This window comes from Carlito syrichta, unplaced genomic scaffold (genome assembly GCF_000164805.1).
Source record: "Carlito syrichta isolate Samal-C Ts95f unplaced genomic scaffold, Tarsius_syrichta-2.0.1 Scaffold309881, whole genome shotgun sequence".
NCBI classification, from domain to species: Eukaryota; Metazoa; Chordata; class Mammalia; order Primates; family Tarsiidae; genus Carlito; species Carlito syrichta.
The window spans coordinates 325,942-350,018 of NW_007253977.1; the positions used below are offsets into that span (position 1 = coordinate 325,942).

At 39.2% G+C, this 24,077-nt stretch overlaps 1 protein-coding gene across 2 annotated transcripts in view; it reads right to left on the minus strand.

Annotated features, from left to right (window-relative positions):
* Positions 1–24,077, minus strand: part of SOS1 (SOS Ras/Rac guanine nucleotide exchange factor 1) — a 49,027-nt gene that overhangs the window by 4,045 nt on the left and 20,905 nt on the right. The window contains exons 5-15 of one of the 2 annotated variants that reach the window (XM_008068138.2): positions 23,880–23,961; positions 22,974–23,096; positions 22,569–22,672; positions 21,561–21,783; positions 19,975–20,094; positions 16,523–16,685; positions 15,912–16,029; positions 9,886–10,058; positions 9,570–9,686; positions 7,062–7,326; positions 516–560 (exon numbers count right to left, since the gene is read on the minus strand). In XM_008068138.2, coding sequence (XP_008066329.2) covers positions 516–560; positions 7,062–7,326; positions 9,570–9,686; positions 9,886–10,058; positions 15,912–16,029; positions 16,523–16,685; positions 19,975–20,094; positions 21,561–21,783; positions 22,569–22,672; positions 22,974–23,096; positions 23,880–23,961 — 1,533 coding nt within the window. The remainder of the gene's footprint in view (positions 1–515; positions 561–7,061; positions 7,327–9,569; positions 9,687–9,885; positions 10,059–15,911; positions 16,030–16,522; positions 16,686–19,974; positions 20,095–21,560; positions 21,784–22,568; positions 22,673–22,973; positions 23,097–23,879; positions 23,962–24,077) is intronic. The other variant, XM_021717595.1, reaches the window with a different exon arrangement.

The following is a 24,077-nucleotide window of genomic DNA, read 5'->3' on the forward strand; positions in this document are numbered from 1 at the left end:
CAGCCTCCCAAGGCGCAGGATTACAGGCTGAGCCACCAAGCCCGGCTTATGCTACAATTTAAACAGTTCCAATTTCAAGACAGTTGCTCTAAAGTCAGCACAGTTATTTGCCTACAGTCTCTGCCACACCAGGCTGGGTGTAGTTTGTGCCTTAGAAATCGCACATAGCCGCCAGCATTCCCACGCGCATGCATGCTCTTGCTTTTCAAAGTTGAACATTATAATATATTTAGAACTCCACAGGTGGAAAAGAGACATGGTTAAATGTGGAAGCCACTTATTTAATATGCTCTTTTAAAAGAGATCAAAGGTTTCACAAAAAGCGTGAAAAATACATAGATTTAAGCAAATCATTTATGACCAAAAGATAGCACAAGTGAAGGCCTCGCTTCCAGGACACTGCAAGCAATGTCCCAGTGCTGCAGACCCAAGAAGAGTTCAGCAAGAAAAGTGACACTTGGTTTGATTCTTAAAGCCAAAGCGAGAATTAGGAGTCTTAAGCCAAATATACTAACTTGGGCCATGGGGCAGTGTAACTTGGATAAAGACGGTATCGTTGCCTGTGAAAGGAAACAAGAAAAAGTAGATTTTTTTCTTTTATTGATATAGTCAACTCATCTGTGTAAAAACTTATATTTATGATGAAAATGCTATTCTGTCATTCTGGTTTTAAAGAATGCTGTCACAGTTGTAATCAAAGCTCATTACTACTACTTACTTTTGAGGAGGAAAATAGTTAATATCATATTGGGAATTTTGAAGGTTTCTTTTAGATTTACTACTTCATGTCATAATAATTAAATGAAAAGCACTCATCAAAAAACAAAAACGTCCCATAATACCGGAAGGCTTTAAAAATGCATAAACCCAATTCAAGCAAAGAATTCAGTTTAACATAAAGAAATATGTCGTTTATTAAAGATCATTTTGAAAATTCAAACTTGTAAAACAAGCACTGTAATTTATTTCATTTAAGTTGAAAAATGAAAGAGAGTTTCTTACTAATATTAATATATCTTTGAAAATGTTTTTGGGGCATATATTCTCATCACAAAATAAGTAGAGCTTTGGATATTAAAACAGGCTTGAATGTGATACAGCTTTTTTCCTTTTATATTCATAAATCCTTTTTTTTTTTTAAGTCAGTAAGTATTGGGTGCCTAGACTCATTTTACATAAGAAACTCACTAATAAATTTAGGATGTTTAATTTCAATAATATTCTTTTTTTTTTTTTTGAGTTGGAGTCTCACTCTGTTGCCCACACTGGAGTGCAGTGGCCGCTCCCAGCCACCGCAGCCTCGACCTGCTGGGGATCTGGTGATCCTTCCACCTCAGCCTTCCGAGTAGCCGGAATTACAGGCGCGCGCTACCATACCCAGCTGATTTTTTGATTTATTTTAGAGATGAGGTCTCGCCAAGTTGCCCAGGCGGGTCTCAAACCCGCGGGCTCAGGCAATCCCCACCTCAGCCTCCCAAAGGCGCGGGATTACAGGCTGAGCCACTGAGCCTGGCTCAATAATATTCTTTTCTTAAAAATGAAAATAAAAAACCAAAGCTCCTAGAGCATTAAAGTAGGAAAATTGAGGAAAAAAGGCTAGATGATCTATCCTGGTTATAAATTAGTATAGTTGTTTATGTTACACTGCCTCATATTAACAACATATAGAAGAAATATGTTCAAAATAATATCCAAAAGATTAAAATAATTCCTATAAACACTAGACTGAGCTGATTTTTGAAACTTCAGACTTCTTTCTCTCAATCATTTTTTTTTTTTTTTTGGCATGAAAGGCAATCACTTCAAAAATTTGGAACATTGTTTATTCAAGCATATTTGATCAGGAGGAGGAGAATTTTACATTCCAGGTTTAACCAGCAAGGCTTCTGTAAACTCGATTGCTTGGTGCAATGGTCTTATTTCCTTGGCAGCCTCCATTTCATATAATCTGTCCCACTATCTCTTTTCCATATGTGCTGATAATTTACTGGGAACCCATGATTACTAAGTGTAGCAATCCAGCTAATTCTTTTAAATCACCTCTCAGAGATTACATCCATATTTATACTCTGAAATTACATGAGACTCTGCCTGTGCTCTGCCTGTGATTTTCTGTCCTATTAGGCACCTATTACTGAAGATCGACTGCTGGGTTGTAATAGGGAGCCAGAGGTCTGACATAATAGGAATTAAGAGAAGAGCCAGCTCTCGTGTTGACCTACTTCCCGCTTTTCTTTTCTTTTTTTCTTTCCTTCCTTCCTTCCTTTCTTTCTCTTTCTTTCTTTTCTTTTTTTTTTAAAGAGTTTTTAGTCTTTATTCCAAGGACTTTCTGGATGATTTAATAGAGTTTTGTAATCTTTTCTCTCCACTTTTCTTGAAAAGGAAATAGTCATAGCTCCTGAGATAAACCTCAACAACAGGATAGCACACTTATACAATCTAGGGATACAGTCGAAACATAGTGTTCATGCTGGTTACAACTGCAGACATGTACATACACAATTGGTACACAGAGGTAAACTCAGCTTGGATCATATTTATAGATAGCACAGTCATAGATTCATGCATTTAGTAAATTTGGAGCACTTCTCTGATTTCTTTTCTCGAGTAGCTGGGACTACAGGCATGTACCACCATGTCCGGCGAATTTTTTATATTTTTTGTAGAGATGAGGGTCTCATTATGTTGAACTCCTGGGCTCAAGCAATCCTCCTGCCTCTGCCTCCCAAAGTGTTAGGATTACAGGTGTGGGTCACCATGCCCAGTCTTTGATTTCTTACTTTATACTAGTTGCTTGGTCTCACTGCTTAGAAAATGGTATTAGAAATTGTTTGAGTTTTATATGCTCGATCAAGAAATGTATGCTAGAAATTCTTGTTAGCTAGATACTGAACACATTTATTGATAATGACTTAGGTGTGAAATCCAATTAATTACAAATATTAACTTATTAAGTACAAATCCTAGATGACAAATGGTTCTAAATCTTGTCTGTTCATTAGACTCCCCTGGGGAGTTTTTAAAGGACTACCAATGCTCAGATACCCATGCCAGTCTACTGTGGGCTAGGCCTACGTTTTTTTTTTTAAAGCTCTCCTAGGAATTCTACTGTCCAGTCAGAGCTGAAGCCACTGTTGAAGATACTCTCCAGTTTTCTGTAGAAAAAAAAGTGATATAAACAATGGATAACTCACCAGAGCCTGGTTAAGGCAAATGTGTTTGAGATGAGAAATTTATGACCTACAACAGTCTTCCTTGCAGAAAAGCCTTGCCTGCCATCTTGAAATGCTTATCATACTTTTTTCCTTGTTCAGGCTTCCCCTATGAACGGACAGAGACACAATTCCATCCAGCACACATACCAGGTCAGACCTCAAGCAGGAAGGCAGCATTGTTCCCTCTGCTGCAGCAGCAGAAACACAGCAGTGAGCTGACTGGTCTTTTCTCTCTTCTCAGCTACGGTCATTATCACCTTAAAGGTGGACCTGGCCAGGGCCTGGTGTGGAGCAGGGCTCTGAATGTCCGGGCATATGTGGTGGCCCTGAGTAGGTAGCCAGTTCCCTCCCTGTCTGTCTTTACCACAGAGCTTTCCAGGACCATTTGTACCCCTTCTGAGGCCATCTTTCTGTAAACTTATATAGGACTTGTCTTCCCACTCTTTTAGCACTTAACTATGATTCTCTTTGTACTATGATTATTTTTACTCTCTCAGTAAGACTGTAAACCTTCCTAGAGAAGTTGTGTAAGTGCTTAGCAAGGAGAAAGATATGCAAAAGATACTAGCTGAAAGAATTACAGGTTTAAAAGTAGATTACTATACTACTGTAAGAGTAAAAAGGAACCATGTAACTGACACAAAATTCTCATCAAGCCTTGCCTTCTGAAAAACTTAAACAATGGGACTTTCTGCTGCTTTGTATTGAGTGGAATGTGTTCGGTTGACATAAAACTAGCCAAGGCAGTGCTTTCCTGCCAGGCCCTGGGGGAAGCAGGATTCACTGTGGCAGCAACACAGTGGGCAGCAAGCTGGAGGCCTGGTTATCCCACAGCATGGCAGTTCTGTCAGGGCTGGAGTCCAGAGCAGAGGAGCAGACTTCTCATGCACTTGAAGTAGGGGGTGGTTTTCTATTATGCTGGTTTAAAATTTCAGTTATTTTCAGTTTTTACTAAGTGCAAAGGGAGTAGCAGTAGGAGTTTGCTTTATCATTAAGAAATTGAGGAAACCCTCAAGTCTAAGATTACAAAGTCTAACTCCTGAAATGGTGTTTTCTCCATGTCCAGCAGTGTAAGTTCATCCTGTTCTGCCACATATGAAAAGTGCTGGTTTAGAAGCTGCATTTCAGAATGAATCTTCTTTTTTTTTGAGTTGGAGTTTCACTCTGTTGCCCAGACTAGAGTGCAGTGGCACACTCCCAGCCACTGCAGCCTCGACCTGCTGGGCTCTGGCAATCCTGCCTCCGCCTTCCAAGGAGCTGGAACTACAAGTGCGTGCTACCACGCCTGGCTAATTTTTCATTTGTTGTAGAGACGAGGTCTCACCAAGTTGCCCGGATGGGTCTTGAACCCGTGGGCTCAGGCAATTCACTTGCCTCAGCCTTCCAAAGTACTGGGATTACAGGCTGAGCCACCGAGCCCAGCCCAGAATGAATCTTTTTACCTGTCGGATTAATCGTTTGAAGACTCAGCACTAGCAGAGAACTTAATGTGCTTATCTTCTGTTTTTCCACCTATTCCATTTTTAGCTACTTAAACTATAGGGAAGCAGAAGTTGCAATTGATGGCTTTCATGTGGTTTCAGTAATTCAATTATTTGAGAATCATTATGCTATAGACCTATAGCTATCTGCTCTAGGAAAAAGAAAAATCCTGCAAACAGTTAAATGTGTCAGAATAAATAATGATTTTAGGTCAGGTATACTGAAAAAGTACTGATTTCATTTTATTACTTAATTTAGGGAGTTGGCAAGTTGGGGAGAATAAATTGGAATTTTTTTACTTGGTGTCTATTTGAACTTACCAAAAATCTCTGGCAGCTTATTATGTGTATAACGTGACTCCTTCATCTGTAGTCACTAAATAAAGCCAAGTCATCATATTCTGAAGACAAATGCACACCGGGTGGTACAAAGACAAGACAGACTGCTGGGTTAACTACCAATGTGAGTGTGCTACAGGAATAAAGAAATGGGATTCTGGACCAAATCTCAAAATAATATACTGCCAAATACTTATTTGAAGCAGATTTTTAATTAGGTTTCCTCCAACCTAAGAAAATCTTAAAAATCTAATTCGGGCCCCAAGAGGCACAGAAAAAGTACTTTATCTGAAATCAGAAGGCTTATTAGCAGACTGGGATGACAGGATTTCTATGGCCTAGGTCAGTGCTTCTCCACCTCCTCCCCGTGATAATGTCATGCTGCCTCCAGAATTAGGATCTCCTATGTCAAATGTTAGGGTAGAGCATGACCAGCACATCGAGCTAAGCCAAGGGAAGAGCTTGTGAAATGGTCATGAGAGAGTTAAAGGGGCCAGGATTCACAGTTGGGCGTAATAGCAAACATGCAGGAAAGGCTGTGTGTTTTTCCATGAGTGCGAAAGCGCCACATGAAACTGACCAGAACGTTTACGGTGATCTAGACTTAAGAGGTAGTCTCTTCAGAGGGCGAGGGCTGAGCTGTACAGCTGGCAGCCACCAGCCACACGTGATTATGGCGTATCTGACTGTGGCTTCTTCGAATTGAGATGTGCTATAAGTGCAAGGTGCACACTGGATTTTAAAGATCTAGGACAAAAAGGGAATGTAAACTATCTCAATAATAAACTTTTATATTGGTTTCATGTTGAAATGACGATATATTTTATATGCTGGGTTAAATAGAAAATACTATTAAAATTATTTTGCTTCTGCTAATGTGCTGCTAGACATGTAAAGCTATCCACGTGGCTCATGTTATATCCCGATAGGACAGTGCAGGTCTAGCAGCAAGAGCAGGATGAGCAATCGTGTGCAGTCTGTGAGATGTGGATGGCTGTGCTGAGAACCACAGGCGGTGACTAGCACGGTGCCACGAGGTATCATTGACTAGACTAAGGAAGGGTCAAGCAGGAGTTTAAATTCGACACACTGCTAATTTAAGCCCTGCAGAATTTGGTGAGGAGCATATCTGAAAAGCCTGGGGCCAGCAGTGTTCTGAACTTTGGAATATTGCATCATACTCACTGATTTAGCTTCCCTAATCTTGAAATCTGAATCCTCCAATGAGCATTTCCTTTGAGCATCATGTTGGCCCTCAAAATGTTTCAGATTTTAGAGTATTCTGGATTTCGGATTTTTGGATTGGGGATATTCAACCTGTATAATAATTTAGGAGGCAGCATTTAAAACATAGACTGACGGCTGGGCGCAGTGATTCAAGCCTATAATCCCAGCACTTTGGGAGGCCAAGGCGAGAAGATTGCCTGAGCTCGTGGATTCGAGACCAAACTGGGCAACATGGTAAGACCTCGTCTCTACAATAAATCAAAAAATTAACTGGGTGTGGTAGTGTGTGCCTGTTCCGGCTACTTGGAGGGCTGAGTTGGAAGGATCACCCGAGCCCAGCAGGTCGAAGCTGCGGTGGCCAGGAGTATGCCACTGCACTCCAGCCTGGGTGACAGAGTAAGACTCCAACTCAAAAACAAAAACAAAAAACAAAAAAACAATGGACTGATGTACTCTGCAGATTTTAAGAATGATCTTGGTTTCCTCTGGATATGAAGGATGCATTTGAAATGCTCAGATGAAGTTTTAATTACCAATTTTACCACCAGGCCTTTCAGTAAAGTATAATAAATTTAAGAGGACTGTCCTAGCAGCTTTTTTTTTTTTTTTTTTAAAACTGTAAGTTGCTGGAGTTTAGAATTTGTCTTACACTTCTATAATGACATCTTTTGAAATGGTATCAGACTTATCGGCATAGCCACACACAAATAAAAATCACAAGAGATTCTTCTTTACCATTAATCGTTAGCATATAGGATACTAGCAAATGCCTTAATGCTATGAAAAGTTTAGCACCTACTTGAGTGAAAAGGGCTCGAATGATCCGAATCAAACACGCTGCAAACATCGGTGGCACTGGATGCACCAGATGCAGGAGGCGGCGTTAGCGGTGTCCTCGGCGAGTTTGGTGCAGACGCTGTGCTTTCTGTTTCACTTTCGGGGATCCTGCTGTAGCTGATTTTCCTTGGCTCCTGCTGCAGAGGTGTGGGGTGCCTCATGGTACCTGGTCTCGGGTTTGATGGACGAACACCAGGAGATTTTAGGGGATAGCTATATTTTTTTGGCTGTAGACATACCAAAAGAAACACAATACTTAAAACACCGTAGAAGAAGTGTTTCTATAAGTGCCTGGTAAAATGTAACCCATATCTAGGAGAATCATAAATCACTAATGACAATGTAATGATTCAAGTGAAAGTATCTAAGTTAAAGCATTAACATTTCATGTTACCAAAGCCTTGGGTATCTAAATTGTTAAGAAATACATTTTCTTCTTTCTTCTTTCTTCTTTTTTTGAGTCAGAGCCTCACTCTCACTCTGTCACCCAGGCTGGAATGTAGCTCATGGCTACTGCAGCCTCCACCTGCTAGGCTCAGGCGATCCTTCTGCCTCAGTTTTCCAAGTCTGGAACTACATGCATGCGCCATCACGCCTGGCTACATTTTTCATTTATTGTAGAGACGAGATCTCGCCGAATTGCCCAGGGTGGTCTCGAACCCCTGGGCTCAGGCAGTTCTCTTGCCTCCACCTCTCAAAGTGCTGGGATTACAGGTATGAGCCACCATGCCTGGTGGGGATACATTTCTTTAAGTAACTGAGTTTTAATCCTACAGATACCAGAGTATTTGTTATTTTAATATTTTGGGAAGAAATTTTTTCTAACATGTATATTTCCCTGGCTTTTAAAACAGTGTAAATTACTGTGTCTTACTATGCTGTAATACAGCGATGCCATTAGGACCATTTGAGCTATTCACCCATACATTAAATTGCCTGAGTTTTCATTTCTGTGTGGATGTTGATTTTATGACATTTTCCTTGCAGAATAATCATTTCTCAGTGATATCAGTGTGCCTCATTGAAGCAGACCTATTTCCAATTTTCTGTCTTTAATACCACTTACTAAAAAGTATTTTAGGGCTTGAGAAATTTTCTTGTAAGGCAACTGCATATACTTTAGCTCACAGACATTATAAGGTTTATCTTGGCTCCTTAGAAGCCATTTACGTTTACTTTCTGACTTATTTTATTTTTTTAAGAGGCAAAGTCTTACTCTGTCACCAAGGCTAGAGTGCAGTGGCACAATCATAGTTCACTGTAGCCTACGTACCACACCTGGCTTTGACTTTCTTATGGATAAGAAAGAACACGGATCAGTAAGATGATGATTCTTACATAAATTCTGCCAGGTACCGACAAGTAATAAAAAACAATGGAAGCTGAACACAGTGGCTCACACCTGTAATCCTAGCACTTTGGGAGGCTGAGGCAAGAGGATCTTTTGAGCTCAGGAGTTCAAGACCAGCCTGGGCAATATAGTGAGACGTTGTCTCTACAAAAAAAAATCAAGAAGTCAGTTGGGTATGGTGGCGCACATCTGTAGTCCTAGCTTCTTGGGAGGCTAAGGTGAGAAGATCACTTGAGCCCAGTAGTTCGAGGCTGCAGTGAGCCATGATTGTGTCACTGCATTCCAGTCTGGGTGACAGAGTGAGACTCCTCTGACATAACAACAACAACAGCAACAACGGGAACATGATTTTCCTAAAGAAAGTGGCACTAGCCACACTTGATATATGATGGCTCATGATTCATGGTTCAAAGATCTAATAAGCCACTACTTTAAAAAACTCACCAATAAACAGATTCATTATATGAATCAGTATAGAATCATTACAGTTTTTGTCCTGAAAATACTGTTTAACAGCTTTTTGGGTAAAACCAAAAACAATAAAAAACATTATTTGCTCAATTTTATCATCTGTCATATCAGAATTTATTCAAATTAATATTAACCTTTATTTATTTGGAACCAAGTGGGATATTCCTGGGCATATATATTAAACACTTTTTCATTACTTTTTTTTTGAGTCAGAGTCTCATTGTCACCCAGGCTGGAGTGCAGAGGCATGATCATAGTTCACTGCAGCCTCGACCTCCTGCGCTCAGGTGATTTTTCCACCTCGGCTTCCTGAGTAGCTGGGACTACAGGTGTGCACCACCATGCCTGGCTAATTTTATGATTTTTTATAGAGACGAGGTCTCACTGTTTTGCCCCGGCTGGTCTCAAACTCCCGGGCTCAAGCAGTCCTCCTGTCTCAGCCTCCCAGAGTGCTGGGATTACAGGCATGAGCCACCACATCCAGCCTTTCTCGCTACTTTCAACCATCACATGCACACTTCATCCCAGAATGCATATATAGAAAACTCATCTTTATAACACATATGGCAGTAATGACATCACCAGATGCACATGGCAATTACAAAAAGTATATGAATGTAAAAGAAATATAAATATATGAACACTTACAAATCTTGGGAGAGGCTTAGGGTTTCGTGGTTCTATTTCTAGGGATTTGTTGAAAAGATAATCTGTAAATTCTTTTTCCATGCTATTTCCCATTGGATTCAAGTTTTCAAAGAACCTCTAAAATAAATACAAAGAAATAATTATTAATGTTAAATATAAATTCAGTTTGAAATTGATGGAAATAATTTAAGAAAAACAGTTAACCAAAGAAAATTTGGATTATTTATTTTAAGCTTTATTTTCCTTTTTCCCCCTACAAAATAAACTCTCCTTTAAACCTATTCAGAAATAGATGTCTTTAACTAATTGGACTTACTTTGATGTCTGATTCTACGCGTAAACAGTAAGGCTGGTTTTGGTACTGCTGGATCTCTCCGGTTATCTCTGCTACTTTCCTTCTCTTGCTAAAGTTTATAAGCTCTTTTCCATGTCTTTTTAGGACCTCAGGGTTGCCTTCTTCTGTTTTCAAGATATTAGTGAGATAAATTCCTAAAATAGATAATGAAATTATTTCAAGGATAAAGAAGGAGAGAGCCAGCTTTTCCTTCCCATTAACTGTGGGCGTATTCCACTGTACTATCTTAGTCACTGTCAGCAAAGACAAGGCTCAGGTTCCCACACTATGAAAAACAACAAGCTAAGGAAAGAGCAAGGGGAAGATTCTTGTGTCAAATTCTTCTGTGAAAGACTTACATTTTACAAATATCCAAGAAAAAGGGAGACCAAGTTTAATGAAGTTAATAGATTTTTAAGGAAGAATCATCGTATCTCCAGACTCCTTAAACCACTATGCTATTTAACATAAATCATAGTTTTGTTAAAGGGACTTCAAGAGCAACTCTGTCACTAGTGACACATGTTTTTAGCAAACCAGGAAAATGCTCAGCTCGGAGGGTCACACCTTCTTCTTACTCATAGTCTTTGGAACCCAGAAGAGCCCATCCAGATTTGCAGATCAGAGGCAGTGCTACCTGGATAGGCCCGCTCATGGAGCGTGGAGGGTTTTGCGAGCCTGTCAGACTGAGGGCTGCGTATGAGTTGCATGTATTCTGGTCTTCAGTTGACCTAGTGGCAACCTGGGATTCGGGTTCCCAACCCCATCACTGCAGGCTGTGTGCTGGATGAGAAGGAACGCAGGGACAGGGGCTTGGGTTCTCAGACTGCCCTCCGGTGCCAGGAGCACTTGAGCTCCTTTTCATCCTACCACAGAGCTTCCAGAGTCGGCTGTGCCCGCTCTACGTGTGTGATCTTGGCACATGCTTAGTCTCTCTGTGCCTCAGTGTTCTCTGGAAAATGAGGACAGGACAGTTGCTTTGAGAGGCAAATGAGTAAATTCATGTGCAGGCTTGGAGTAGGGCCTGACAAAAGGAAGCAGTCCTTAACTGTGGTGGTGACTATTGCTGCTGCTGTTACATCTTGCCCAATACTCTTAGGCTTCTGCTTTTCCCCCCAAAGTACTGCCTGTGATGCTCTGGGGGAAAAGGGCATGTGAATATCTGAGTTCATTCCCTCAAAGCACAAGCACTGAATCCCTACATATGCCAAGCACTGCCTTAGGTACTGCAGATAAACCTGGGAAAGACCTTCCAGGCCAGAGCTCAGGGAGTCCTTGGCCTCAAGGTGTCCTGCGCTCTGAATTGTGGGCTCCTGCAGTACAGCTTGGTAAGTGCTATGTCAGGAGGTGTACTATCAGTAGTCATGCTGAGATGCTCTGGAGCACAAAGGAGTCCTAACTCTGCCTTGAGCTCACAGGACTGGAAACAGTATCACAGATGAGGTGGTGCTGAGGATAAGTCTAAAAAAATGCAAAGTTTACAGTATAGAATGAGGTGGAGGGTGTTCTAAGTAAGCAGAGCAGCATGTGTGAAGGCGCTGACACAACGGTAAAGCTGGAAAGGTCCACTTGGAGATGATATGCTGTGTGGTGTGGCTGGACCTCAGGGTTTGGTGTGTGGGGTGGAGGAAGAGGGGCAGGCTGTGAGGGAAGACACAGGAAGCACAAGCACTGAATCCCTGCATATGCCAAGCACTGCCTTAGGTACTGAGATAAACCTGGGAAAGACCTTCCAGGCCGGAGCGGGTCTAAATGCTTCTGTGGTAGAGGCATTCTTTTGAGTATTAGATTTTTTTTGGCCACATCCTTGAAAAGATAAAATGACTCAAGTCAGTCTTGAACAAATCCGCAGTAATGAAATATGACTGAGATCAATGCCTGTTTGGTATTAAAAAGCATCCAGGTATTGAGTACATTAGTTCCCTGGCTGTTTCTCAGCACCAAGGCAATTCACAGGATAGTTATTGCATGTTCCAATAAGCACAGGTTCTTCTGTTTTTTACATCTGCCTGCCACTGGATTCTGTGACTTTTGGCCAATTATACTCTTCTCTATACAAGCTCATGATCCACTTAGCTCTTGATCCACTTCCGTCTGACAAGCTAGTCCATAAGGGTATCACATTCACACTGCCCAAATCAACTATCCATTTGGTCAGGCACTGATGGCCTACCTGTGATGAGTCTGTGGGCATTAGCATATGGATGGGGTCATGAAGTGCCTTTTAAAAAATAGCTGAGCTTTTATCAAGGAGGTAATTAGAGGATTATAAGCATCTTTGCATTCTAGAAGGATTCCTCTAATTGTACCGTGAAGCCAGTTTCAAGGAGTTAAGTCCAGAAGCAGGAAGAGCAGTTATTAGGGAAATGGTAGTCCTGGTGAGAGGAAAGGGCTTCCCCAGGGGTCTGTGGGAATAGAGGGAAAGGGTAGACTCCCCAAGAACTGATGACCTGGCTTGGGGAGGAGATGGGGGCAGCGGGAAGGAAGACACTCAGCTTTGTGCTTGGGTACAAAGTGATGGTGAACAGGTGATGGTGAGATGACTGACACTGGGAACACAGGGGAATAATAAGGTTATGGGACGCCATATTGTGAAAAGCACACTTGAGTGAGGTTATGAAAATACTTACAAGTAGGATTTTGGGGCAGTCCAGGATAACACTTGGAAGTTGTTTTTTGCCCTTAGCTGATGGCTAATTAAAAGAACTGACCACAACAGAGATGTCCAAGCTTTGTTGATCTTACATCACATCATAAAAAGTGTTTAAACATACACCTTCCTTCCCTCTACACACATACACAATTTTTGAATAAAATGGAGTGTGTGTGTATATATAAATATGAATATGTAGTAGAGACTTGAGTGTTATATGCTAAAGCTTCTTTTTAAACAGAAGCAGGTCTAGTTATTCCTGACTCCAATGGCTCATCTGACATTCCCTGCTCTGGAGGTATCTTTTCTCGGGGAAGGGGTGGTAGAGCATAATGACACAGATAATGGCAAAGGGTCAGGTCCCTGTGGTACCTTTCTAGCCTTCCCAGGACAGACTGGCTGCTCAGGGTTCTGGGTTCCCACAGCATTCTGTCCACATTTCTCCAGTCCAGTGTTGCACGTGCCACACAATACTGTAATTTATTTTTCTGCTTTTCAAGGGAGCAGAAGTTATGGAACTGTGTCTTGCTTGTCTGTTCTCAGCACCTAGCCCTGGGTATAGCACCAAGAGGCATCGACAGGTGTGCTGTTTTGAATGAATATAGCAGCATATTGTTTTAAAATAGAAGAGAGACATTTGAAAGGTAGACCAGGAAGTGAGTCAATTCTAAACTAGCTGGAAAGCAAGAGTGGAGATGAGACCATTTATAAAAATCAGAGGCAGACACAAGATCAAAGCTGTGCAAGAAGAAAGAGCAAAGCCACTGCTGTAGGTCTGGATGCCCGTGCAGATGACACGCTTGACTAAGGGACATTCTTTTGCCTTAGAGGTAAGGTCAGTTTGCCCACATATCTGTCCTACCGATGAGCAGATCATCTTAGAGTATGGAGAAAAATTGGGATGTAGACTAGAAGTCTGGCAGAGCTCTGAAGGAGAAACTGTCCTACTTTTATTCTGTGAGCGGTAGCAGTGTCAGCAAAAGACTTGAATAAGAATTCTGTAAGATAGCAGAGGAAGTAAAAGCGTCAGCTGCTACTCCTGGTCCTCCCCCATAGAAGGGTTTTGAAAAGCAGGATCCAGAGTTAAAGAATCGGGAAGGATTTCTATACATTACCATACAGACAGGATGGATTTTAGAAGCAGCAACAACATCTGGCTCTACTCACTGGGTCAGGGTCAGAGCCATAAAAGGTGGCCTGACTAACTTCAGGGGCTGATAACCTTTAGCCTGAGCATGGCAATGCTCTTCCTAGTGCAGCAGAACTGACCAGGGACAGGAATAGATAGCCTGCTCTAAAGGGCAGTGGCTCAATAACCAGGAAGATGAGAGAAGGGGTAGGAAGGCTGGCAGGGGGGATATCTGTGTACCTGTCAAACTACGCACACGTGCTTGTGTTCATCACTGAATCACACAGCTCACCTTAAAACTCCTTATTGAGTCATATTCTAAATATGGGCCTGAAACTTCCCTTTTCACTTAAGAACAAGTTATGAAGATCAGTTATATTAAGTTTCTCAGGGTCTGAGTGAGTAGAGAGTTCATTTGATGACTAAATCCCCAAGGGTCAGAGTGACGGGATAGCAGAGACAAACAGTGAGGCCAGGTGTGGCCTCTGCGGCTTCTTTCCATCTTTGAGTACCCGAGACCGCTGGATTCATGTGTGGCATGACAGTATGCTCAGTGAGCACAGTGACTGTGTATTTTCCGCTTTCTAAGCACCTGACATAGGCCTGGTACTTACTTGGTACACAAGAAGTATCTGCTGACAGATGGAATGAAGTGAACATCAGCCCTACCCAGATCCTTCCCAGCTCCCATGTATGAGAGCGGGTATCACAGTCACCACATTTAGGAACAAACACACAGGCGGAAGTATTTTTACCATAAAGAGAAAATTAAGTGGACTCAATATTTTTGCCAAGAGCTTGGGGGGGGGGAGGAGAAAATCCTCAGAAAAACTAGAAATCAATAATGATTTAAAAAGTAATATATGACAAGAAACCCCCATAAGATCAGCAGAGCATAATTAAAGATCTTATGTTTTTGAAGAAAAAAGCAAATTAAAGTAAAACAAATAAGTAAACATAGAAATGATAAAGATATATTGCAAATGTCGTAATTAAAAAACATGTTTATAGATGTAACTGAATGCTAGTATTTTTTAAATAATGAAATAAAACAATTCTGTAGCAAAGAATATACTTTCTTAACATGATAAAAAGCATCTAATTTAAGTAAGTAGGAAAATTATATCTATCTCTGCTGACTAAGTTTAAAACAGAGCTGCTTATTTATTTATTTATTATTATTTTTTTTTGAGTTGGAGTCTCACTCTGTCGCCCAGACTGGAGTGCAGTGGTTGCTCCCGGTCACCACAGCCTCGACCTGGTGGGCTCCGGCGATCCTTCCACCTCAGCCTCCCAAGTAGCCGGAACTACAGGCGCGTGCTACCACACCCGGCTGATTTTTTTATTTATTGCAAGCAGCAGAGCTGCTTATTTTTACCATTATTTTTTAAGCCTTGTTTGGGAAGTTAATGACCAATTCTGTAAGGCATAACACGGAAATAAGGTCAAAGGAAGATACACTATCATTATTTGTAGAAACGGTTAAACATTTAGAGAATCCAAGGAAATTAAACATTCTTGAAATTAAGGGTAACTGAATGAATACCATTCAAACTAAATATATCTGGGGAAAGAAATAAGGGGAAATGCTAGATACCATATGTGTTCCTCCAAATTAGTTGATAGATGATGCCAGTTGTATCTGGGGGCAGGCCTCCCAGACTTATAAAATTCATTTGGAACAATAAACAGACACAATTGTCAAAGAAAATACTGGAGGAACTCTACAGAGCCAACTTCAGAGCAAGGCTTCTCTGCCTCAGCACCCCTGACCTTCTGTCGAAGGAACCGTCCTTCACTGCAGGCTGCCAGCGGCATCTCTGTCCTGGACTCGTGAAGTGCCCACAGCACCATCCCATCTAGAACATTGCTAAATGTTCCCTGGGGCATGAAAATGACCCTCAACTGAGAATTGCTGATTATAAAGTGACAGCCATTAAAAGCGTGGCACTGGTATAAAAGGCTTCTATGAATATAAAAACCCAAGTAAGTATATATATATATATGTATATATATATCTATCTAGGGGTTGCCCAAGATGAAAATAGAAAATGAAATGTATGTATTGGACTTGATCTTAATAAGGCCTAATAGAGAAAAATTCTGAGGAGATTCAGGTGCTAAATTTTGTTAAATAAGTATTTTCTGCTGGTATGTTACACGTGTAATCACTCATTTAATGAAATTAATGTCTTGTTTTATGCAATAAAAATCAGAAATACTTACCAAAGAAAGGCACACATGGTGGATTAATAGACCTGAGTTTTGCCAAATATTTCTTATAATGATCTTCACTCAATTCATGAGCTTCTTCTAAAATTTTCTTTTGGCGACTTGGTATTTGCTACAAGAACAAAAATATTTGGGAGGCCTAAATGTACAAACAGAATCAACAGTCTTGCCAAGAATACCAGGCTAACCATAAGGATGAAACAGTATTAATTTGATTCTACAACTGTAATACAGCTTGAAAGAAACTTTCTTCATAGACCCCAGTACAGACAGAGTGAGTGAGAGACAGAGAGCACACGTGCGTGAGAGAGAGAGAGAGAGAGATCTAGTTTATCTTGCCATTCCTAGGATAATTATTTGAGCATTTAATTGTACATTACATTCCAAATTAAATGCTCAGTTTTTTTCTTTTTTAACTTAGGCTGAGACCTGTAAATGGGAATGCCCAATTTTAAAAACACAACTAGTTCATTACAAAATTTGGTTAATTCCATCTGTTGAAAAGACAGACGAGACATTTAAAAATTAAAGATCATAATTGTTAATACCCTAATTTTTATAATAGAGAATGAAAGTTCATTTTAAAAACATATGAACAAACCTACCTCAAATGTGTGGTCTAGTCTGTAAACAGGTGATGAGTTCATGGCACTGACAACCTCAAGGACACCATTAAAGTTGTTCAGCTCTTGAAAGACTTGTAGAATCTCAATTATTCGACTCACCACAGCTACTCTTTCTTCTAAATTTTCAGTTTCAACAATACATCTGGGAATCAAAAGCAAAAAAGATTTGAGTTTTTCCAATATAGCTATGGTTTGAAGAATTTAGTAAATAAGATAACATGGATATGGGGGGCAGTGGCTGTAGTGTAACCACAGCACATCCATTTAGAGGGACAGGTAGACAGAAGGAGATGAAAGATAAGGCGATGCCTCCAGTCGGGCGGGCTGTCCCTCCCTGCTACAGCCAACTGTATTTGTTCCTACTGTATTTGGTGCATCTTGTATCAGCAGCAGAATTAACTGATGAGGCTAATATCGTTGAATGTGTGTAACTCTCTGTGATGTGGGTGTGTTCTAGAGGAATCTATACTAGAATCCAAGAATCCCATTGCTTCTTATTCTTCATCTAATTGCAAGATTTTAGTGACAAATGCTTAATTTCTCTCATATTTAGAAATAATTGGCTACTTTCCAGGTACACCTCTTAAGAAAAGCACTAAGTATTAAAAAGTCAATTAAAGTATTTTTACCATTATAAATAAAATGTATACTACTTAGGAAAAAAAGTCAGTGAAAACAAAAGTACTTTACATTTAAATACCAAGAATCCTTGAAATATACTGTGTGTGTATGTGTGTGTGTGATATCCTAGTAAATAGCTAAAAAGAAAGCATGCTAAGTTCAAAAAAGAATTCTTTAGTGAGCACTTACTGTTTCTAGTATTTGAGAAATTTTTAAATTTACTAATCACTTTTGTTGAAAAAATAACTTCCGCATACTGAAATGTAGTTAACTGGCTAAGGAAGAAATCTGGAAGCAATATGTAGGAAGCTAATTCTAAAAGTTTACTTTCTAGAGGCATGTTAAGTTTAAGAACATCAGTAGAAGGCCATCCTCGCTTCCTGTGCCTTGGAATGCTGCTTGTCATGAAGGAATTGCTGTCCGGTCTTATCCAACATTTTAGCTCAGCTTCCAGTCATTCCCTTACATCACTGGTCATTTCTTCTGATAATCCCAATAAGATCTCTGGAAATCTCATATTGCCTTTATAAAATATTAGTCATATTGTCTTTACTCAGAAAAAATGTGACCACTACACAAAACTCTAATCTCTGCCCCCAACTATACAACTGCATTGAAATTCTGGACTTCTGGCATGATAGTGAGATTCTTCCCTGAGTGAAACCAGTGAAGATTATGTTAAAAAACACTTAAAGTCTCTGGTAATGGCCCTGAGAGCAGGTGGCCAATGTGGAAACACCTGTTCAGGAAAATCTACAGGAATGCGTAAGAGAGGGAGAGTCTGTGGCATCTGAGCCAGGACTATTCCCGCCCTCGTCTCTCCAGCTCAGTAGGGTAAACTGAGAATCCACTCCAGATTCCTGTAGCCAGAGCTCCCAGCTGGGGGCTTTCCTTCCAGGACAGGACTCTGGATTCCTCATCTCGCCCTTGCCAAACTCTCACTTCAGGGATGGAGACTCCACCTAGGGTGTGATGTGTTGCAAATACTGAAAAAGCAGCCCTTCCTCTGCAGTGGTTCCACGCCAGAGGAGGCAGGTAGGAAGACCTCAGAGCCCCGTCACCTGCCATCTACTCCCACTTCCAACCACCACCCCTCACCCCCTCCACTGTTCAGCTCCTAGAGCAGGAATGTCCTGCAGAGAGAAGCTTGCCATTGTCCCCAGCCCCAGAGCCCTGTTTCAAACAGACGGCTCCAATCTCTTATTTGCAACAGAGTGTGAAGTTTAAACCTAAGGGTGCTTGCAGGAGCAGTGAAGGCTGTAATAAGAGCCCTCCTGGATTCAGAAACCAGTCCTGCAAAGGCACCACAATTTGATTGGATTATTTTGTGTGGCCATTTATGCTGCCAGGGAATTGCTGAAAACAACAGAGCAATCAGCCAGTAATTAGTGGACTTCAACAGTTGGGTGTGTGTGGTCAGGGAAGGAATGGATGTGAACCCTATTAGTACCACTGCCTTCTCAGGGTAACTGGGCATACCCAAACCTGCATCTCTCTGAGTTAACATACCAGCTTAATTGTGTGTGTGTGTGTGTGTGTGTGTGTGTGTATGTGTATGGGGGCAGGAACTTCACGAAAATCATCCAATTAGTCAATGAAAGAATAAACAAGTAAGTAACAATAACAAGCCCTGGAAACTGGGGTGGAGAGTGGGACCAGAACTCAGAGTTGCTACAATGTATTATCTAATATGCCACATTTTCAACAAAAATAATGAGGAATGCAAGGAAAAAGGAAAGTATGACCTATATGCTGGGAAAAAAGCAGGGACAGAAACTGCCTGTGAGGGCAACCAGAAGACAGAGTTAACCAAAAAAGATTTTGCAGTAGCCAGTCCGTAGAACTACAGGAAAGCAGATAAAGAAGGAAGGTATTGATGACAATGTGCATCCAAGAAAGAATATCTTTGAAGAGATAGAAACTAGAAAAAGGAACCAAATGGAAATCCTGGAATTGAAAAGTATAGTAAAGTATACTGAAATTTAAAAAGTAGGTTTGAAACGACAGAAGAAAAATCTAGTTAACTTGAAGGTAGAGCGACTGTTCAAAAATGAAGGCAAAATAAAGATTTTCCCAGATAAACACTGAAAGAATGTGTTGATAGCTGACCCACCATAGAGGGTCACCAAAGGACCCTCTTCAGGCTGAAAGTAGGTAATCCCAGGGAGTAACCTGAATTAACACAAAAAGCATCAGTGAAGGTAATTATAGAATTATAAAAGACACCATAAATGCATATAAATGCATATTTTTTCTTGTTTCTACTCTTACCTGATTTAAAAAGTAACTGTATAAAATAATATAAATGTACTGTTGGGCTTATACATAGAAATGTAATATATGTGTAATATATTGCCAATAAGCACAAAGGAGATGGGTGAGACCAAAGCTGCAACGGGCTAAGAGGATGATGGCAAGATAACAATTGTAACAATGTATGTTTGATTTGTATCATTAATTAGGTGTAAATATGTATTACAATAATATCACTAACAGGGAGAAAGGGAATAGAGCTATACAGGAGTAACATTTCTATATATCACTGGAATTAAGAAATTATAAATCTGAACCTGATTCTCAAGATGTATTTGGTAAACCCTAAGACAATCACTAACAGAACCTCAAAAAAAATAATTAGTGAATTTAAAATGCTGCATTAGAAAAGCACTGTCATTTTCACTCAATGAAAAACATTCACTTCAAAAGAAGGAAGGATCAGAGGAACAAAGAGACATTAGAGAAACAGAAATAAAACTGCACTGAAATTCATAACAGCTGATGAGGAATATAAGAATGCTAGGAGTACTTACTTCTCAAACCACAGAGTAAGATTAGTGGTGTGTCTGATCATTTTCAGAAGATTAGGAGAATTAATTTCTTTGTCTTCTTTTGTCCACACACTTCCAACTAATTCTGACGGCTGTACAGCTCTAAAACCATCAAGACACAATGCTACATGATACGTCTTCCTCTAGTATAGACACTGTTTTATTAAGGACATGAGATACATAAAAACTAAACTTCTATGTAACTTTCCTTTTATATCAACAGAAAGGTTTATGAAAACAAAGTATAGCAATAAAATTATAATTATGTATCTTTTCTACAGATATTTTTAACAACTATTTTATGGATATATCGGTATACTTTATTGCTTTTATAGTAGCATTTTGCTTTGGGCAAGGCTGAGATTTCTCCATAATATATTTCCTAGCACTTATAAATATTATTTATTAGCTGGGCTTAGTGGCTCAGCCTGTAATCCCACACTTTGGAAGGCTGAGGTGAGTGTTATTGCCTGAGTCTGTGGGCTTGAGACCTGCCTGGGCAACTTGGCGAGACCTAATCTCTACAGTAAATTAAAAAAAAATTAGCCGGGCATGGTAGCGCACGCCTGTAGTTGCAGCTACTTGGAAGGCTGAGGAAGAAGGATCGCTGGAGCCCAGCAGGTCGAGGCTGCGGTGGCCGGGAGCGTGCCGCTGCACTCCAGTCTGGGCCACAGAGTGAGACTCCAACTCAAAAAAAAAAAAAAATAAAAATAAATAAATAAATAAATATTATTAATTAGGGTAACAAAGTAATCATTCACATAATAATATCTGTTATAATATCAGTGCAAAGAGGGCACAGTAATCAATGCAATTCATAAATCTCTAATTATTTACATGTTTGTCTAAAGGAAAGGAGAAAAATACCCTACCACCAGAGGATCCTGGGAAATAAATAAAATAGATTCTAACACAATAATTGTTAGACATGTGACGACCTTTGGTGGAAGGAGATCCATAAATTTAGCTCCTTTTCTCATTTAATTATTTAAAAATACATAATTTAGTTTGAGATTCTAAATAGTCCTCATTTAAAACAAGAAACAGACATTTTTGAGACAGTAGTTACATCAACGTGGAATGATTAAAAAAAGCTATAACTGGTCATGATTTAAGTTCACAACAACAGCGGTAGCGAACAGTTACTAAGCCTTACTCTGTGCTAGGCAAAGTTCTAACCACTGCACATGGACTGACCACTGGAAACCTCAAGCAGCCCCAAGAGGAGATTCTAGCATTAGCCCCATTTGACTCTTGAGGAAACCAATAGGCAGAAGAATAAAAGTTGCACCAGGAGGTCAACACTGCTCCAGTATACCAAGCCAGCATCTGAGCCTCACTTCACCAGCTTGGGTGACCACAGAAAGAGAGAAGGCATAAATTTGGACAGAGCTAGGGGGACTGAGGGTGTGAAAGAACAGGACTGCCTGCCAGGCCTTATTACTAAATGCTTTATGTAATAATCACATGTATATATTAGGACAGACCTTTAAGGCAGAAACTAGAATTTCATTTTAAACATTATCTGTCTTGAAATGATTTTTCAGTTTGAATGTCAAATTACATACCGGTATAGATCGGATTCAAGTAAAGTGAGTTGTCGAGCAATTTCTATGGGGTGTAAGGTGAGCAGGTCAAAAGTCTCTACATGCCCAGGTCTGCTTATGTGCCACTCAACTGTGGGAGGCGAACTCTGAAATGTGATATTATGACCTGGTCCATTGTCTCTTGCCATTTTTTTCCTCTGGATTATCTTAGTTATGGATTCAACCCATTTCTTCATTGCTTTACCTGAAATACATTATATTTTAAATGACATTTAAATATTCTTTATTTAATATTTTATATTTTTAAGTGGCTTAAAATCACAAGTGATACCTGAGTATATCTCTGCTATAACGAGTTCAAGTGATCAAAATGAAAAACCCAAGTTCTCCTTTACCATCTTCCCATCCCCATCCCAATCTCATTCTTACTCATGTGAGTAACCATGGTTGATAGTTTGGAATGTATTCTTCCAGAACCTTTCTAAATAAAATTATAAAGTAATTTATTTGTAGAGATTTTCCACCTCTACTGTTCTGAACTTTATTTCAAAAGATTTATAAGGCTAAATCATACACATTCATTATTAACCTAATTAACGTTTCATGTTATAAACCAGGCAGTGTCAGAGGACTCATTCCTTCATGTGAGTGTGAGTTTTGATGTGGCTCTGTTTTGAACCATACGTGAAAGTACCATTATTCAACGCTTTATTTTCTGGTTCTCATTTAGGATGCACAATGGCAATAAAAACAGACAAGTGTAAAGACTTGGCTTAAATTGAGGCTTTTTTCTAATCAACTCTAAAATAATCAGTAAGTTGATTTACTAAATGAAAATACATTAGGCCAAAAGGGTGACTACTGAGCAGTCTTTAGGTCTAAATGTTGTTTGATGAAAATTTTTAACTTTTTCAAATGGTTTTGCTGGTGCTATTTATAACCATCTTTTTACAACGTGAGCAATAATGATCAGTTGATGGTAATTGGTAATTTTATTATCTATAAAAGTAGGCACTTAAAAAACCATACCTCTTACTGTTCCAATAAATTCCTCCATTCGTTGCAAAAGATCTGCATCTCTTTCAAAATCATAGAAGTGGTGCTCTACCCAGTGCCGACACACATTTAATACTCTATGGCATTAACACAGAATTGAATTACTTAGGAACTCAAACATAAATGTTTATCACAATGAGTGCACAAATAAAAACAGAATAATGCTAACCAAATTAAATAATCTTGCCACGTGCCTAACACTCTCAAAATTCTGTGTTAATTAAGACTTATAAAATGATATCTGATAATTACTCTTATTTAATTCAATTTCTTCACTTGTTACCTCCTCCTTGCTTGCGAGAGGTCCTTATATGCTTCAACTTTGAAACAGAAGTTCATTAAAGACTTGTTTACTTCACTTATTTATTTAATGCTTACCGCAGTTGTACAGGTTGTATATATTCTTTTCTAAATCTTTTTAGTTCTGCACTCAAGGGTTGATCTCCATTTTCTATAGCTATGCGATCAGCTTCTGTTGGCTCAGGCTCTGGAATTTCAAACCTAACATAAAATAGAATACATTAATGGAAATACTAATTATAACAAATTATACAAATAGAAAACCACAAACCTTTTCATAAGTCAGCAAAATCAAAAGAACACTGTAAAAAAATTACTAAGAATATACACATCAGTGAAAACAAGTGAGACTTCTATAACATAAAAGCTAATAAAATTATTTTAAAATTTTAAAAAGAAATTAGTACTTGGCCAATATAGATAACTAACGAGAAATATAATAAAGAATACTTGCAAATTCTAAAAATAAATGTGACTGTAACGTTATGGCACTGATGTTCATTTCTGGTTTGTAGAATTACTCTAAATCAGCTAACACAATAATTTGTAAGGGTAGTACTAAAAAGTTGACCACTCTTCATGTGGATGCATGAAACACTTTGCTTGATGTCAGTATCTGTTCATCAGCAAGCTCCACTGTACTCAATATGAGGTATATTTGAAAACTTCTGTTTAGAACATCTAAATCATCAAAACTTAAATTTCCATAGTCCAAATTATACATTTCTACATAGATCTTTAACTTGATTAATTCTATAAATTTGAAATTTCAAATATTGAGTTTTTATGTACAAAAAAGAATACCTGTTTTTGTATTTAAATAATGAAAGCTAACATATTATTGTAAAATAATCATCTAAGAGACATTTTATTTATTGAAAAAGAACTCATAAACTATAATTTAAAGCTCATCTAACATATTTCTGAGAAGCATAAGATCTCTTTTTAAAAATAAGGAATTTAAATATTTTTAAATGGACAGACCTTTCTATTATAAGACTCAGTAGTTCTTGAGGTTTGCAAAAGGATCTGTATGTTGTAAGAAATGTCCGAACGAAATTGGGATCTAAGAAAAAAAAGGAAAAAATATTAAAGTCTTTGATTCAGAATGATTAAAGCTGTTATATTTTCAAAAGAGACTAAATAAATAGTTCATTTAGAAAGTCCTAAAATGCTTTGACA